We start from the raw sequence: 18042 nt of genomic DNA on the forward strand, positions 1-18042 counted from the left end.
TGCTATTTTGAGAGAAAAATTTTTTAAAGGTCAAATCATCGGAAACGTGCCAAAATTTTTAATTTGATACGTAACGGTGATGATATTAAGCAATGAATTCTACCAACGTTCCCTTTTCTTGTGTGTTGCTCAGTGGATAGCAGGAATAAGGTAAGTAGAGGGCCTCTTTAATACTGATAAGTCTTTTGTTCCAGCGGATCAAGTGATACTACTACGTGAATTAAAATTATCCAGGCGAGCAATTTAGGCACTTTAGTGACTTTTAAGTTTTAATTATAATGTCATGTCTAATATTCAGTAACCAATTTATTCATTTATTTGTCAAATTAAGAACTCCAGTGGTTTCCTAATCTGTAAAATATATAATGAATTTGTGACATATTTAAATGACCTAATTATAGCAAAAACCGATGAGTACATGTAAGTTGCTCCAAAACCTTCGAGTTCTTTAACAAAGACCTCTCTTTGAAAGAAAATTTTTCAAAATTTGTTTTTTGTAGCTTTAGTAAAATGAGTTCTTCTGCCATTTTTTAAATTAAAACATACTACTTGACTACCAGGAATGTATTCTACAAAAAATTAACATGCCTGAAAAAATGTTTCAGAGTTTGTAACGGGGGGTAATACAGCTATCATTTGCTCATTTTAGCCCAAATTTTGAACAAAGTTAAGTGAATTTTCGGAAAAAAATCAACAAAAAGTTGGCGGATGGTTCAGACTCATGGCAACTGATAAATCATTACTGTAGAAAAGCTATCTAGCTAGCAAATTGAAGTGGAAAGGTTATAAACTATTGACGTTGGAAGGGACTATACACCACAGAATACTAGAGCTACAAAATGCAAAAAATGATCCCACCAATACATGAATACATATGTACACTTCATATAATGTTCCATCAAAATCTATTATGTGAGTAACTGGTTTTAGAAAGTACAGACAGACAGACATGGTGATTCATATACCATCCCTCAAACAGAGGTTTATAAGGTGTTAAAAAACCCTTCCAGCGGAAGCACAAAGCACATGATAAATGTATCATTCTAAAAAAAATTTACAAAATAGGAAAGGATTCCACAGCAATACTTTCAATAGCGCACTCGTCAACACCTTTCATGATTCGGAAAAATCCATCTTCTCCCCAACTAGTACCCCAACTATTTTTAACCAGCCAATATTTTTGTCCAAGTTCTGAATCAAATCCATAGCCAACAACCAAGACAACATGGTTTGTGATTTCAAATGGGTTAAATTTGCTTGTCAATCCAGTGTGTTGATAAACTCCTCCTTTATAATGGAGGAAGTCATTATAAACCATGAAAGACACAGCGATTGGTCCGTTATTAACCAAGCGATCCATCATCAGATCTTCATTGCAACTGAAAGAAAAACAATTGAGCATAAATATGAAAATTTTTATTTTTTAAAATACAAATTTAAAAAAGAAATATTCCTGAAATTTAAAACAAGTAGGAACAATTGAAAACATTGAAGGAGGAAAATTTTCTTAATGTTTTGTTCAAGTCTTATTGGAATTTATTGCTTGACACCTTTCTCAATCTCCCAAGTGCTATTTTTCACTCCATCAACTTTTGTGTAGCAATATTTTACCAATGTACATGTACCTTATAGCAGGTTATTTTGGCAGGGGTAAAATTTTGTGAGTAAAACAGGTATACAAAAAAAAGAAATTTTGGTGTTTTTAATTTTGGCATATGTTAAGTGGTTAACTCAGCCTGGAGTGAATATTTTGAAGTTTTAGGCAGACTACTTAATTACGCCATAATTAGCAAATCACCTGCTATATGGTTTTTGGTCCTAGTGAAAATCATTACTAGGTCTCCAACCCACCCTCCTCTATATTTACGTATATAATTTCTTAGATTCTAGGCTAGAAAATCTGACATTTGCCACCAAGTGAAAATAGGTAACATTATGAAAACTTCCCTCTTAACAATACAATTCTGAAGAGTGAAACCTGTTTACATCAAGCCATACAAAAAATAAACAATTTTTGTATGGCTTAGGGGTGGGGGGAATTGTATGGCTTAGGGGTAGGGGGATTGATTGTAAATAATGCTGAATGAACATCACAACTTCCTATCACAATATAATTGCACTAGACAGGTATAATTGTAATACAGGGTTTCACTGTATGTATAATAAAATAATGGCTTTGTTAATACAGGTTTTACTGTATCAATTATCTTCCAAACTGTCGTTACATAATAGGGAATGACTGAACAGCAATGCTTTCCATAGCACACTCATCAACTCCACGCAAAATTTTGAAATATCCATCTTCACCCCAACTGGTACCCCAACTATTTTTAATAATCCAATATTTATCGCCAGTGTCACTATCGACACCATAACCAACAGCCAAAACAGCATGGTTAGTAAGCTCAAATGGGTTGAAACTGTTTTTCAGGCCTGTATGTCTGTAAACACCAGATTTATAATGAAAGAAGTCATCATAAACTTCAAATGCTACGGCCAATGGTCCATTGTTGACCAAATCAATCATCATTAATTCCTCATTACATCTGTAAAATACACAGCAAATCACTGTATTAAATCCTTTAAAAAATAATAAGACAAAATACGGTAAATGTATCAATTTTTGCTACTTTTGCGGTGGATAGAAAACTGTGAATATCAGAACCCATGAAAATAGATTTTGAATATAATACAATGCTCATGATTTTTTTGAAACCGTAAAAATTGATACCTGCAAATATGTTCACTAGACAGAATCCTTATATTCAGCCACCGAAAAAATTAATACATTAACAATACATCTTTGATATTTCATATTATATCTTAGTGACACCAGTTTATCATTGCAATGCATGTTATCATTGCAAAAAATATCATTTGTACTAAAACACTGACCATTTTTATACTAAAAATCAAATTATTCCAACTTGAGCAAACTTTTGTTTTTCTTACTCAGCCATGGACAGAAAAAAAATCATGATTCAATATTTCCCCATCACTTAAAAATATAAAAAAATTCTTCAATCCAAACCTCAAAAGAAGATAATAATCTTGGCCTGAAGTGACAAAATCACAATAATTTACACAAACAATCATTTGATGAATCTTAAGTCTACAGACTGGTAGAAATTGACACAATCCTGAATACCCATAATCTAAGACACAACCCTGAATACCCATAACCTAAGACACAACATGAATACCCATAACCTAAGACACAACCCTGAATACCCATAACCTAAGACACAACCCTGAATACCCATAACCTAAGACACAACATGAATACCCATAACCTAAGACACAACATGAATACCCATAACCTAAGACACAACCCTGAATACCCATAACCTAAGACACAACACTGAATACCCATAACCTAAGACACAACATGAATACCCATAACCTAAGACACAATCCTGAATACCCATAACCTAAGACACAACATGAATACCCATAACCTAAGACACAACATGAATACCCATAACCTAAGACACAACAAAAAGAGCTAATAACAGTACAAGTACATGTAGTTATTCAGATCCTTGGAACTGATTACTATGCATCCTTCTTTCTGATTATTTATGAACATTGGTGGAAGGGGGTTCATATCACAATAAAACTTGGTTCAGAATAGTTCTGTAAACAAGATGAATGCCATACAAGTATGCCACCTTATGCTATAGTAAAAAAACAGGGCATAAATGGAGCATTAGGTGATACCCTGCTTTTTGTAATAGCCAAAAAAAGGGGATGATAAAATGTTTAAAATGGCCTAACTCAAAAACAACACTGGAATTTGATGAAAATCAAACTTAACCTGTATTGCACCAGTCTTAATAACTGTGCAAAGTTTAAAAAAAAAAATCATGAATTCATTGATCTGTTCTCGAGTTATCATTTGGACACTGTTGCGAAATGGGCAGATAGACAAATGGACAGACAAACAACTTTTCTGAGGGTACTACATAATATAAATACATAATATAAATTGAAGGTTAAGGTAAAGTCAATTTTATTTCGAAGTTCTTATGGAAAGAAGATTTGTTAAATAAAGTTCTATATCACTGATTACTCTACAAGTTTACATTTATTTTTCATCATCAATAACCTAGTACTTACGCTCCATAATATCCTCCAACATATTCATACTTAGTTGAGTAATGTCTCTTGCAGCTTTTGTCAGTTGCACAAACTCCATCTTTACCAGTGTAAGGATTACATGACTCCTCTACCAGTCCGAAGTCCTCCGCATACTTCCCACCAATCAGGTATGGAAAACCACCATCACAACCTATAGTAAAAATGAAGTTACACAATGCAGCTTGATATGACCTCAATTGTCCTAATGTGTATGTACTCTTTTTAAATATTTCGTTAAGTGTCATTCCAAATAAAATTCAAACAGCCTATAGTAGAGATGATTCACGGTGAAAAAAAAACACCCAAAAAACTATGTTTCTTCTTTCTACATATGCTATATTTATATATGTTACAAGTCCTCTCTGTATTTAGATATGCGTTATTAGAAAACTATTATCTCCCACACAAATCAACCAAATAAAGAACCATAACTCTTGCAAAGTGCCAATTTCATACACAATCTATACAAAAATTGTAACAACCAAATGACAAGCTGAGACTGGTTATTTAGTCTATTTGAATGAGAAATAAAAGTGAATTAGGTGGGGTTTTGACATACATGCATCACCTCCTCTCTGACTTTTATAAAGACTGCTGTTTAATATGTGGAACTTAATAACATGAAATTAGCAGAATTTCCATATATCCTGCATACAAATTCTAATGGTTATTATTGTTTTGCTGGCTTTTTTCTTTTAATTATGATATCTATCTTTAACATATTTAATGTAAAACCAGAAATCTGTTAACCAATGCCCAATACAGTAGTTGAAGAAAACTGCTGCTAAAATTTCAATTGAAAAGCAAATGATCAAAATTATAACAGTCTTCAAACAGGAATTATTTTTTATGGTGCTGGAGGGGATTCATTATGATGGTCACCCTTTACCTTAACTTTCATTAAAAATACTAACAAACCTTATATGCCTTCTAAGAACGAAAGTTAATGTGAAAGTAGACAGGTGCAGAAATCACTACTTTCGTTTTGAAATTTAGCCATATCAAGGGGCCTAGAGTTTTTGTTCAGAATTGTTTTATCCTACCAGGGGCAGATTCAGGCGGGGGTGCGGCAGGCGTGCCCTCCCTAAAATTTGCAGGGGTAGATTTAGACGGTTTTAGGTTGAAACTTTAATTTCTTGCTAATTTTACCACAAAGGATATCTACATTGCTGAAAAGATATCTACACTGCACCAACTCTAGAAGAATTTTAAAAAAATTTAACTTCAAAAAATAGTTCGCCTTGTTAAGCTCGGCAAAATTTTTAGTGTGCACAACCCTAATCTAAAGTCCAAGATCCGCCCCTGCCAACACTGAATAAAGAAAATGAAGTTTTTTGAACATTGCTGATTCATTTAGCTTTCAGATGACACCAAGTTTGTATGCCTCTACTAAACAAGGAGATATACCTCTACCAAACAAGGAAATATACCTCTACTAAACAAGGAGAATTATCGGGTGCAATATTGGGACTACTTCCTGTCATTATGAACTACTTTCTTGTATGTGCAGACGACTGGTTTCTGAAATAGTGGTATTACACCTGGAGGTATGAGACCACAATTAATACCCCTTGGTTTTTCCTTGGTTTTTCGTTTTGTGGTATTTTATTTTTTTTTGTTTTTTGTTGTATACAAATATAGTTCCAACTTTGGAAGTAGCTACGTCAACTTTGCTCATTTTTTAATATATTAATGGAAAATTATTTGCTGAATTGTTGCCTCAATTTGTAGCAAATAGGTCAAAGTAACATGGGATTTTTTAAATTAATCGATTCTAACAACAAATATCAATTTGGTTCAGTGGAAGAAGGTTAAAATTTATGACTTTTAACTCAGTTTATTTGCCATCTATGGGTCATATATATTAATTTCAGAAAATGGTGGTAAAATTTTCTGAAATTTATATATAAAACTGGGCTTGTATGTATCTTTAGGCCAGAGAAGTTTTATTCAGTTTGTGCCGGAGGAATTTTAAAAATTTGTTCAAATATATATAATGAAATGCACTTGAGACTTGACAATTAATTGTGGTCTTGTGCCTGCATTCCAACTCACCTTGTACATTCGTGATATATACATGTATTTGTTTTTTTTCAATCATTGTAATTATTGTATTGAATCTGAATCTATATTTTTTTACCTTGTGAATATTCACTACATTCTACAATATCCTGAGTAGAAAAGACTGGGGTCTGTGTTCCATTGGTCATTATCCTGACCCTGGCCTCATTCATAGCTAAAGACCCAAAGGCATAACAGCTACCACATGACACTGAAATGTACAAGTAAATGTTTATTATTAATATTTTATTCAAAAATCAAATTCATATATAATAATTTAACTGTATTAAAAAAAGACAGTTACCATAATTAATAAAATGATACTATAGGCAAATAATTCACCTGCCTGTTGGTAAAACAGGAACAACTTTCAGTCACATGACTGTAGTAATTAAAAAAATGGTTTCTACACATGGTATCTCCTGGCAACATCAACATCTGGCAGTTAGAATAAAAGCAAAAGATACACTACAACAGTAGATATTACTTTTTCAGCTTTGTTATATATGGTATACTGTTTAACATACATGAAAAAGAATTCCAGGAAACCAGGATTAGAGTGGTAATCAAAAAGATAATAATCCAAGGATAATGACAGGACAAGAAAAAAAACCAGACACACACAACAAAGAGCATCAAATAACCAAATAAACTTGCACATAGAAACAAAAATAAAAAACTCAAGTGGACAAACTAAATGGTCCTTTGATCCTGAGTTGCTCAACAAGAAAAAATAGTCTTTTTTTCCAACCTGAAATTGTTTTCCATCTTTTATGGTCTTCAAACCAAAACAATTGTAATTTCTGGATTTTACAAGGAGTCATTATAAAGCTTTGTCATTGGAATCAAACATTTCAACAACCGAAAGTTTCTCTTTAATATGAATTCAAGTTAATTAATAGGAATTGAAGTTTTTCAAGGGCAATAACTCCTATCAGGAGTATTGGTACAACTTCAACCAGTTGAATATTAGTTGAATTTGTCCATGTTAATTATGTATGTATAACAATTTTCTGTATCAGGCCTTAACCATTTATTGTTGATGAATTTGTGCCAATAAAGTATTTGGATTTTATCAACAATGGCAAGTTTCTATCCTTTAAAATCTTCAAGTTATAAGCTAAAAACCATGCAAGTCATCATTTTTGGTATTTCAAGGCAAGAATTTCTGTAAGGAGTATTGGTACAACTTTGACCATATGAGGATTTGTGAAGGCCTTGTCATTTGGATCATTTCTCTAAGGAGTATTGGTACAACTTTGACCATATGAGGATTTGTGAAGGCCTTGTCATTAGGATCATTTCTCTAAGGAGTATTGGTACAACTTTGACCATATGAGGATTTGTGAAGGCCTTGTCATTAGGATCATTTCTCTAAGGAGTATTGGTACAACTTTGACCATATGAGGATTTGTGAAGGCCTTGTCATTAGGATCATTTCAACAATAGCAAGTTATAAGTAGAAAACCACAGAAATTGTCATTTTTTATGTTTCAGGGGCATTAGCAATACATTGTTGTCATGCCACTTTGAGCAAATGGAGACTTAAGTAGAGCTCTTTAAGCTGAAAAATGAGTGCCACATTTACTTACCATTAACCCTTATTATTTTTTTTAAATATATGTAGAAATAAGTAACTTGACCCCTGTGTTCTGAAAATAGCAACAGCTACCATGTTTAATTGACATAATTTCTATGGTTGATACCCAAAGAAACCTGCTGACCAAGTTTAGGAATAATCTATTACATGGTTTCAGATGAGAAGAATTTTTTAATGCATATTTCTAATTAAATACACAATAAAGGTGAGCATGTATTATACAGTTAAGTGTCAGTCCCTGTAAGAATCAGGCAGAAGGTGAATCATGGCATTAAATATCGTACTTCTTGGACAATGCAGTTAGACTGTCTGCACCATCAGAATTACGGAGTAAAGATATGATTTTTCACACCACTTTTATAAAATTAGTTAAATTTTCATTTAATTGCACTGCAAAGGAATATTTCAAGGGCAGGTAATTCTATGAAAAACTCATTTTCCTAACATATTAATGAAAAGTTTTTAAATATATTCAGTGGTGTAAAGATCAGATAATGGTAATTTCAAATAGAGGATACTTGCTTGAGTATATCATCAGATCACTGGATGCTTGATATGCATTTTTCAGATTTTTCCCATGTTGCCTGATTCTAACAGACTTTCTAAATTTTCATCCTACCATTAGACTTGTAACATATTGTGACTTCAATTACTTACACTGATTTCTGACTGGTGAAACATAGTTCATGCCCTTAACATTCCGCCAATCAAAAGATGCTGGAAGAGATCTTGCGTTCAGTTGTTGTTCTCTTGTAGCTGGTGCTGGCCTAGGTCTCCTAATGAAAACAACAAATACACCAATTAATAAATAATAATTATTAACTCCTGTTTCAAATGGAATTAAATAAATAATCATAACCCTTAAGTTCAATTATCTCCCTTTGGGTTCATCCAGTAATTACATGTATATTCCTTCATCTACATACAATGCCCAACCTTCCTATAAAATCTAACCATTGAGCAGATAAGGAGAAATGTGAACAGATGGACAGACAGACAGACAAGGTGATTACTACATTTATCAGGTTGACACCACTAGAATTAGGACATGATGTGTTCCTTAACTCATTGACTTGATTAGTAGATCATTCCCCGTCATCCCTGTATATGTAGAGGCGTTCAACACCCTTATATACCGGTAGTAGAACACTTGACCTGCCAGTTACAAATATGCAATAAAAGCACAAATATTGCCGAATTACTTTCCTATCCTTGAATAATAAAATGCTAAAATAGGACACTGCTAAAACTTTAAAATATCTCATTTTTTGGACAATAATTATCTACGTTTAATACTTTATGGTCAAATATTCTTCATATTCCAAGCAGTGCTACATTCACATGTGCTTTGAAACCATACAATTTCCTCTTTACCCCATAATTCTGGATTTTCTGCCACCAGCCCTTTTAATGAGATCCTCCACAGTCATTCCTTCATATTCTGGATAATGGACAGCTTTCCAACTCTTCTGATGAGTATTAATCTTCTTGATAAAAGAATGGTCAGCCTTATATAGTGTATTTGTCAACAATCTGTAATTTAAAACATATTATGTACTATAATACAACCTATCTAAACTAAACCCATTTAGGAATGGAAGTTTTTGTTCAGTTTAAGGAGGTAGATGTAGCGTAAGGGACATATCTCTTAAAATCAGTGATATGTTTGTATTATATTCAATTTCACCAAAGCCTATCAAGTTTTGATTTGAAACAGAATGAAATCAATCCAAATTATTTTGATGCTTACAGGAGATTGATGTAAAGTGCTAAATACAAACGTTCCAATGATTTGTAAGTGTTGTGTCTCTAGGTCTATCCTCCTAAGCAGGTGTTCAATTCACACAGTTTCAAATTAACACAGGTTCAAAATGCATTGAAATTGACTTTAAGAATGTTTGCTGCTTTGTTTAAGAGTGACAATAATTTCATAAGATTGTGAAATCTTAAGATTGTTCATGCAAAAACAATATAAGTAGAAACAAATGATGGGTCAGTATGCTCATTTTAGAGATATAAGCATTTGAAATTTTGGTGCTAAAATGATTTTCTTGATTTTCGATAGGTTTTTTCTCAGTAGGTTCAAACTATTAAAAACATCAAAGAAATAACAAATATTTCATAAATAAAACCAGAGGAGTCTGAAAATCTGACAAAAATGATTGAACATGAGTAGTGAACATCCTTAAGAAACTGTTTAGTTTAGACAGGCTCCTATTTTAATCTGAGTTTCGTTTACACAGGATTAAAAATACTGGGTTAACTTCATTGTAGCTCTGAAAGTACTGTAAATAAGCTAGATACCTATTACAAAATATGCTGCAAAGCTGAACTTTATTGGACTAATGCCCTGAATTTAAAGGTTTACATTCAAAGGTTGACCCCCTCAAATTTATGTGGAATGAGAAGACATTATTAAAAAAAAAGATTTTTAATTACAATTTTAACAGATATAATTGACAGTTGCAATAGAATAAATAATTATCAACAAATGAATGCTTGTTTTAGCTCTTTTTCAGCCCTTAATTCCTTATAAGTTAAGGTCAAAAACACTAAAATCAATCCCAGTCAATATTTGTGGTATTGAAGCTTGTTTCACAATTCAAAGAGATGCATACACTTTCACATGTTACATTTCACTTACGGCTTAAAATGATTTGAGACTTTGCCTATGAGGGATGGAACTATTTGTATTCAAATGACATGTGACTAATGCACCAATATGTTGTCATATCATTGATACCTCGACCAACAGGAATATGTGACTTCTTCTTATATAACACATCCTGCATTAACAGTTTAAGCAATTACCTCTTGTGCCTCTGCATTAAAAGTTTAAGCAATCACATTAATCAATCCTAATTGCATACATCATTTCCAGAATATGTCACTACTGACAGAAAATTTTGGAGCCATCTTGTTTCAAAGCATCTACAGAAAAACTGACACTCTGTCTCTATAACATGCTCTAAAATCACTAGAAACTTCTTTTTTTCTGATAAAAGACCTTGTTGTAAAGTTTTATCAAGACCCTAATATTCCAGTCATCATCCAAAATCCAATTGTTTACAAAGGACAAACATGGCCATACCAAAATTTGATCTGAAAAATTTTTGTAATCAAATAAAAATAAATTTAATAGGAGCTCTCCTACCTTTCATTGTCAGGCAGATAATAAGTTTTGGGAGGAACAGTTGTCATCTTCTTTCCTGAAAAGCATGCCCAGTCCCTATCAAACGTGTCATGTGACCACCCAGGCAGTGTCTGATCACAAAAACTTGTAACATTCTTTTGGCCAGATTTTTTGTACATGGAAAACGCAAAATATTTTCTGCCAGCTATCACAACCTCAAAGCCCTGAAATATAAATAAAATATAGACTGTTTGTAAGCTAACAGAATGATACCCTCTGCTCAATACATGTAAAACTTTTATGGTAAGTTTGATTATCTCCCTTTGCAAAGATTGGCCAATAATTATCTTAATGCTTTACAGTTATCAATACAGTCCCCATCCTTCAATAAGATGATATCAACATCCACACAATGGTTCAGGAGGATTTGCCCTGAGACAATCATAGGAAATAAGTAATTTATACTAAGTTTAAGGACCTACGGTAAGGGACATAACTCATGAAGTCAGTGATATGTTTGTATCATATTCAATTTCACCATAGGCTATCAGGCTTTCATTCGACACAGAATGAAATCAGTCAAAGTTACTTTTATTCTTACATGACATTGATGTAAAAAGCTGAATACAAATGTTCCAATGATTTGTAAAGGTTGCGTCCCTTACCCTAGGTCTTCCTCCTTAAGAGAATGAATATTTTGGACACTTTTTCTGTCCTTCATACCGAAAATGGAAAGACTATGATCGACCATCACAGTGTCATTCCATCATATAACTGAATTTTTTTGTGGTTGTTGGAAATTATAGGACAGATATGTGTGCATGTATTATAATGACCTTAACATATGAAAAAGTATAAAATTAACATTTTGATAACTGCTATAGCATTTCAGTATTATCATGATAGTACATTTTATACATGTTAGTTAGTTAATGGGTTGAATCGCTAAGTTTAAATCTGTGGTAGTTTATTGCACAAGTGTATAATGAATGACATGCATAAAAATAATTTAAATATTTAAATCTGTTTAAATGAAAAAGCTATGCCAAGTTTAAATCTTCTCTTTACCATGAATGATGTCAGCATATTGAATACTTGGTGTAAGTTTTTCCTGGTTACAAGAAAGAACTGATCCAGTACAATACATGTATTTAGAATATCTTTTGCTCTATCTCAGAACAAATCATAATTTAAATTTGTACATGCTGTAAAGCAGTAAGATGATTTTTTTTGTCTTCCCTCTTTTTTATTTTCATTTTTTCAAGTAAAAGTTCACCTTAGAACCATGCAGAGAGTGACAAGTCCACATTTTTGTCAACTTTCTGAATACATGTAAAATAGGAGATGTGGTATGATTTTCCAATGAAGTAGTCATACACAAAAAGTCAAGCGACTAACCATTGTCATTCATGTACATGTACATTCTACAAGTAATAGTGTAAATAATATTAAAGCATCCAGCATGTCTTATGAATACATGTACATGTATTCCAATAGTCTGTTCATTGTATAAAATCAATATATAATATATTAATAACTGTTTTTACGTAACAACTTAACTACTGTGAAAGTACTTTAATTAGTGGATACCAATTTTCCTGCATTAGGGAAGAAACACAACTTCGAGGATTCTTGAATTCATGGTTTTGGGATTTTCAGTTTACACATCAATTAATGGAAATCTCCTTTTCGATGGAAACCAAATTTCATGGATTGGCCTTCCCATGAAAACCATGAAACTTAGTATTCCACAAACAATATTACTTTCACAGTAAACTGTCTGAACTAGGTTATGTTTGCTCTTGTACAACTTATATTGGTTTGAACAATGAGAATTTTGACTACATGAAAGATTTTAGGTGGTTAAAATATTTGACCAATATTTACACCTTATCACTTTTAACTACATGTTACTTAGGTGAACTTGTAATACTTGAAACGAAAATCCTATTACTTCCAGTGACAACTTAAGCATGTTAAGATCCTTTTTCAATAGTAATTTAGTGTATATATCAAAAGCTTGTTTCAAAGATAAGTTCCTAACAAAGTTCATCCTTATTGAAAAGATGAGATGAGATCAACACAGGATCAACTTTCATGAATTAGATCATGTACTCTGGGTACATAAATTGGTTTCCCCAGCAAAGGCTTAGAAACAGTAGGAAATGTAAAAACACATCTATTATTTCTCTCTATTTAGTATTTTTCCCTACTGTTGTACCTGGTTCAGGCTCAATTAAGTGTTTTACACTTCATTTTGAGAATTTCTCATTTCAATAACAAAGAAAGTAGTTTTTGATTACATGCAAATAACAAAACATCCTTTAATAGCAAACAGACTTAAATGAAAAACCCTTGAATTCTCCAACAGTACTGATATTCCTTCATCCACAACTAAATGTGATACTCAAACCAATCAAATTTCATCAAAATCCCTTGAGTGGTTTAGGAGGACATGCACTTACAAGAAACGTGGACAGACAGATGGAAAGACAGATGGATGGACAGACAGGGTGACTCCTATAATCCCACAAACCTTGTTTGCGGGGGATATAATGATTAAAAAAAATTAGATAATTTAACCTTCCCATCTAAGCAATTCTGATGAAAAATATATTGAGTGATCAAGAGTCACTCGATCAGGTGGTGTGAAAAATAAGCAGTCATTGGTTTGATCAATCAGTTTGACAGATTGATGACTGATCTGTAACTAACTGATGACAAATGGGAAAAATTGGTTGCATCGATCAGTTCAGGTACTGTATGTACTTGAAAGAATAATCAAGGGAACCAAGATTCTGGCAGTTATCAAAAGAAAATATTCCAAGGATAAAGACTAGACAGGAACACATACAACAAAGAACATGATATAATCAAGAAAACATGAAGTCACAGTCTTTGCCATATAAATTTCTGACAACCAACTTAAGCTAAACAATTTAAATGAAATTGGCATATTAGCCAAATTCTGCAAGCCCACCAACATTTTTTTCAACCATGGCTGTGGTTCTAGTGGTCAATTTTGGAGGCTGATGTACATGTACAAAAAAATGAAAGTAAATGAGCAACTCAGACTTCACTAAAAAACTGGGAGCACGAACCAGGTACTCGGGTAGAGTAAGCATCCTCTGCTTTTCTAGAAACTACTGTACACTAATATTGATGTTCAATAAGTTAATACAATAATTTCATTTACACATAAATACAAAGTTTGTATGTGCATACAAGATAACTACTTTTCGTAATGCAAGAATGGATAAAATTATATGTATATGATAAATTTAATGGGGCATCATCTTAAAAAATTGAACATGATGAATATTATTCATCTCAAAAGAATTTGATGGTAAAATCAGATTTATGTGACTTTAGGGCTGTTTCTCATTGCATATGCTAATGAATTGATATAACATTTTGTATTACCTTAGCTTGAATCATGTAAAGAAACATTCATTATACAGATTTTGATACAGAATCATGATTATATTTGATAAAAAGTTAGAAAAAAAAATATAATCAGAGCAATACTTATATATTTGTATTGCTCAAACAATTTAACCAAAAATACAGAAATGTAAATAAATGAAGAAATATCATGACATTAAATAGCAAATTATAGACATGGTTGCACTGGTATTTACATGTAGCTTCGGCTTAAAAATAACGGAAAATATGCAGATTGGTCATTCACAAACATGTTTAACCCCAGCTATATGCTTTATGTGCCTGCCCCAAGGAAGGAACCTGTAGTCCAATGGCTGTTGTTTTTATAGGTCAGGTTGATTATTGTCTTTTATGAACAGCTTCACATAATTTTTTGGGTTTTTTTTGGTGGGTGGGGGGAGGTGGCGAAGGGCTTTTACAGCTTGCTTTACTGTATAGGTTTTGCCTATCATTGAAGTCCATGTGGTGACTTGTAGAAGTTTAAATGTTTGTTGTTTGGCTGTTGGTGGATGACTGCCTCATTGGCAATCACAACACATTTATTTTTATATGTATGCAAAGTACAGTACTGGTGCTTTCGACCATGTGATGCCATGGAGAGGTTAGAAAACAAATTTACACACAAAATAAAAATCTACATCATGTCCATAACATCTTTGGGGAGACCTGTACAGTAAAAGTTGTTCCGAATGTATTTCCATGTAATGGTCTTAAATCCTTAAACTTACCCACATACTGAGAATCTACAACATACTCATATTTCATTTGGGGGTTGGCATGTAAAAATTTACTTACCTGATTGTATATAAGGGTCCAGAATCCTTTATTGCCATACTGGTCCACAGCCAAGTCTGGGAAATATAGGGTCACCTTTAATGATGAATCTGGACCTACAAGTAAAAAAAAAGACAATCAATATTCATTCAGTTGCCCATCTGAAATAAAAATATAGTTAAGATTGACTTATTAATCCAGAACATGAATAGTGAGACTGAAAATAAGTATTTTTAACCTTAAAGCTCACAGAAATCTGACATTTTATGTGAGAGATTCTAAATTTCCATTGATTTTGTGGGAGCCTGTACAAAATGATATATCATATTTCTAGTCTCATCTAACTCATCTCTTACAAAAGTGAAAATGATATCCACTAAAACAAATCACTGAGTGGTTTAGAAGGATATTTTGAGAGAAGAACATACAGATGTATTAAGAACAGGAAGATTCATATACATGTATGGCCTAAAAACTTGCAGGGATATAAAAAAAAACTAAAGATTCCCAACCCTTTTCAGAATATTTATTTGGACTAGGAATCTGCCCACATTTTAAAGGATCTGAGAGTAAATACATGTACATGTAAGTAAAATAAATGTTTGTTGGTAACTAACATATGTACATGTACATTTCTACACAATGCATTTTTACACTGCTAAACAAGTATATAGTCCAGATGGTGGCTGAGGCATACTATTAAATTATTGTTTAGTGACCATATAAAGTCAAAAAAGCTTCCCAGACAGCATAATAATTTAGTCTAAATAAGACACAACTGTAAGGCAGATACATTGTGTATCTTCTATGTTTCCACTCTGACCCTACTGACATTTAAAAAAAAATTTTTTCTTGCCATTTTTTTTACAAGAACTATGAAAGTCTGAAACACAAAAAAGACAAAAGCTTTTGAAAAAATAGAAAATTTTGCCTACTTTAACTCTCTGATTCTAGTCTTTTATTTTAGAGCATGTTAAACTAGCAGAAACACTTTACCGAACAACATTTCCCCTATTATTTACCAAGGCAGATTTTCAAATAAAAATATTGATTTCACTTGCTGCTGAAATATAAATAAACTCCCATAACAAAAAATCTCTTCCCAACCCCCACACCTCTGTGCCAAAGGGGTTTTTAATGTCCTTTACTATTTTTACAAGTCTTACACAGATGGTAAATGAACAGTAAAGCTCATGGTACTCACTGATTTAGGCATTAATGCCTACTTCATATTACTAATCATGGTTTTGGAGTTTGCCTAATAATTACTTACTAAAATGTTCACATTTAACAGTTCTGTCATAGCCTCTCTCTCCTACACTAAACATCCAGTCCCCTTTAATGTCTTCATATGTACAATTAGCTGGTGTGTCTCCATTAACAAAGAGAACTGGGGAAAATAACACCAAAACACACAGAAGCTGCATACTCATGGTTACCGAATTCTTATGTTTCAAAAAAATCTCTGATTCTTAAGGGCGATCACATGATTTTTAAGCTGTCACATGAACCATGTGATGGATTTACAGTTCAAAATTAGGTATCTCATTCGTGTCTTCTTTTTGGTACTTCTCCTTTCAGATTTTAGTCCTTCCAATACTTTTCTTAATGGAACACCATACCAAAAATTCTGGATAATATAAAATGTAATTTTGGTGACATTATCAACTGTATATGCATAGTAATACTTAATTGGTTATTTAGGATAATAAAATACAAGCTCGAAATTGTTGCAGTTGTTTTATCAATACGAAAGGTGAAGGTCAATGTAAAGGTGGGTAATTTGATCTGAGAAAATCACTGTTGCAGTTAAATTGAATAGTAAAAGGTTGAAAAGTCTTTCAATTTTAAATAATTAACAAAGGAATATCTTAACAACAATAGTTTATTTACAAGGCAACGCGAATGTAGAAGCTTGACCAGAATTACAAACTTGAGTGACACTACTATTAGAGTATACTATAACTTTATTTTCATGAGTTAGGAAAATTTACATGTATCGCCAGAATGGCTGAAGATATAGAAATTGACGATGAACGAGTTTTGTTCATTGCTGATTTTGTTATCAAGTCATTAAAATTCAGATCAGATAAATTTGAGAAGTTCTACAATGTTGATGAAAACAAAAAAATATTCACAGAGTTTTTTGAAAAGCCTAATTTACCAGTTCTCGTTTTTTCCCAGTCAGGATCAAACTTGGTTGTACAGCTGGAATTTCCTGCAAATCCTAAAACGAAATCTTGTTATTTTATCAGGAAATATCCTGAGTTAGTTACAAGGGATGTTAACTTGAGGAAATTTCTCATCCATGGTGATCTGTCATATTCTCCTCTGGATCAACTTTCTGGACTGGTAAACCAGGTAAGACCAAAGTTGGAAGATTACATGTAGTTGCACATTGGTTGGTAATGTCACACATGTTTGGACCAACTGAAAAAATACTAGTTTTTTTTTTTTGTTTTTCTAAAGATAATATGAGGCAAGTGAAACTTGAAATGCCCTCAAAGAATCACACAATAGGAAAAGGAACATACAATGAAACACAACAAATGCACCACCATATCATAAAAATACATGTATACTAGTCAATAATTTGAATGGCCTCAGGTGTACATTACTATTTTATACAAAACTGAATATTCTTTAAATGTAAGCTCATGCATACATGTACATGTACCAATAAAACGTAGCCCATGAGCTGCTTGCATTGTCTGAACAAATGATTTGTATTACAATATGTATGGCAACATTATGATATCAATAGAGTTGGAGATAATTCATATGTTTAAACTCCTTTCCACCATCTTACAGAAATCTTTTATCCATATTATGTAAACCTAGTCTTTATTTTTTTTGTTTTAAGGACTACATGTACATGTATTTCATGTAC

General features: G+C 32.5%; 2 protein-coding genes across 4 annotated transcripts in view; one reads left to right on the forward strand and one right to left on the reverse strand.

The window, feature by feature from the left end:
* Positions 1 to 288: 288 nt before the first annotated feature.
* LOC148620401 (dipeptidyl peptidase 1-like) lies at positions 289 to 16619 on the reverse strand. 2 transcript variants are annotated; one of them, XM_088581259.1, is made up of 8 exons: positions 16426 to 16619; positions 15174 to 15268; positions 10956 to 11158; positions 9176 to 9334; positions 8459 to 8577; positions 6281 to 6412; positions 4120 to 4291; positions 289 to 1379 (listed from the first exon to the last, which is right to left on the reverse strand). In XM_088581259.1, the coding sequence occupies exons 1-8, from the start codon at positions 16583 to 16585 to the stop codon at positions 1055 to 1057; spliced, it is 1365 nt and encodes a 454-aa protein (XP_088437385.1). In that variant the 5' UTR covers positions 16586 to 16619; the 3' UTR covers positions 289 to 1054. The 2 variants fall into 2 exon arrangements, with proteins under 2 accessions (XP_088437385.1, XP_088437383.1); XM_088581257.1 differs by lacking the exon at positions 289 to 1379 and adding an exon at positions 1402 to 2546.
* Positions 16620 to 16942: 323 nt separating this feature from the next.
* LOC148620402 (dynein beta chain, ciliary-like) overlaps positions 16943 to 18042 on the forward strand; it is a 58205-nt gene continuing 57105 nt past the window's right edge. The window contains exons 1-2 of one of the 2 annotated variants that reach the window (XM_088581261.1): positions 16943 to 16980; positions 17408 to 17513. Coding sequence is in view for 1 of the 2 variants with exons in the window: in XM_088581260.1 (XP_088437386.1) it covers positions 17160 to 17513 (354 nt within the window). In the remaining variant the exon portion in view is untranslated. Of the gene's footprint in view, positions 16981 to 17007; positions 17514 to 18042 lie in introns of those variants that run through there. The other variant, XM_088581260.1, reaches the window with a different exon arrangement.

The sequence above is a fragment of the Perna viridis genome, chromosome 4, assembly GCF_037379345.1.
Source record: "Perna viridis isolate PV_CMFRI_1.1 ecotype Kerala chromosome 4, ASM3737934v1, whole genome shotgun sequence".
Classification (NCBI taxonomy): Eukaryota; Metazoa; Mollusca; class Bivalvia; order Mytilida; family Mytilidae; genus Perna; species Perna viridis.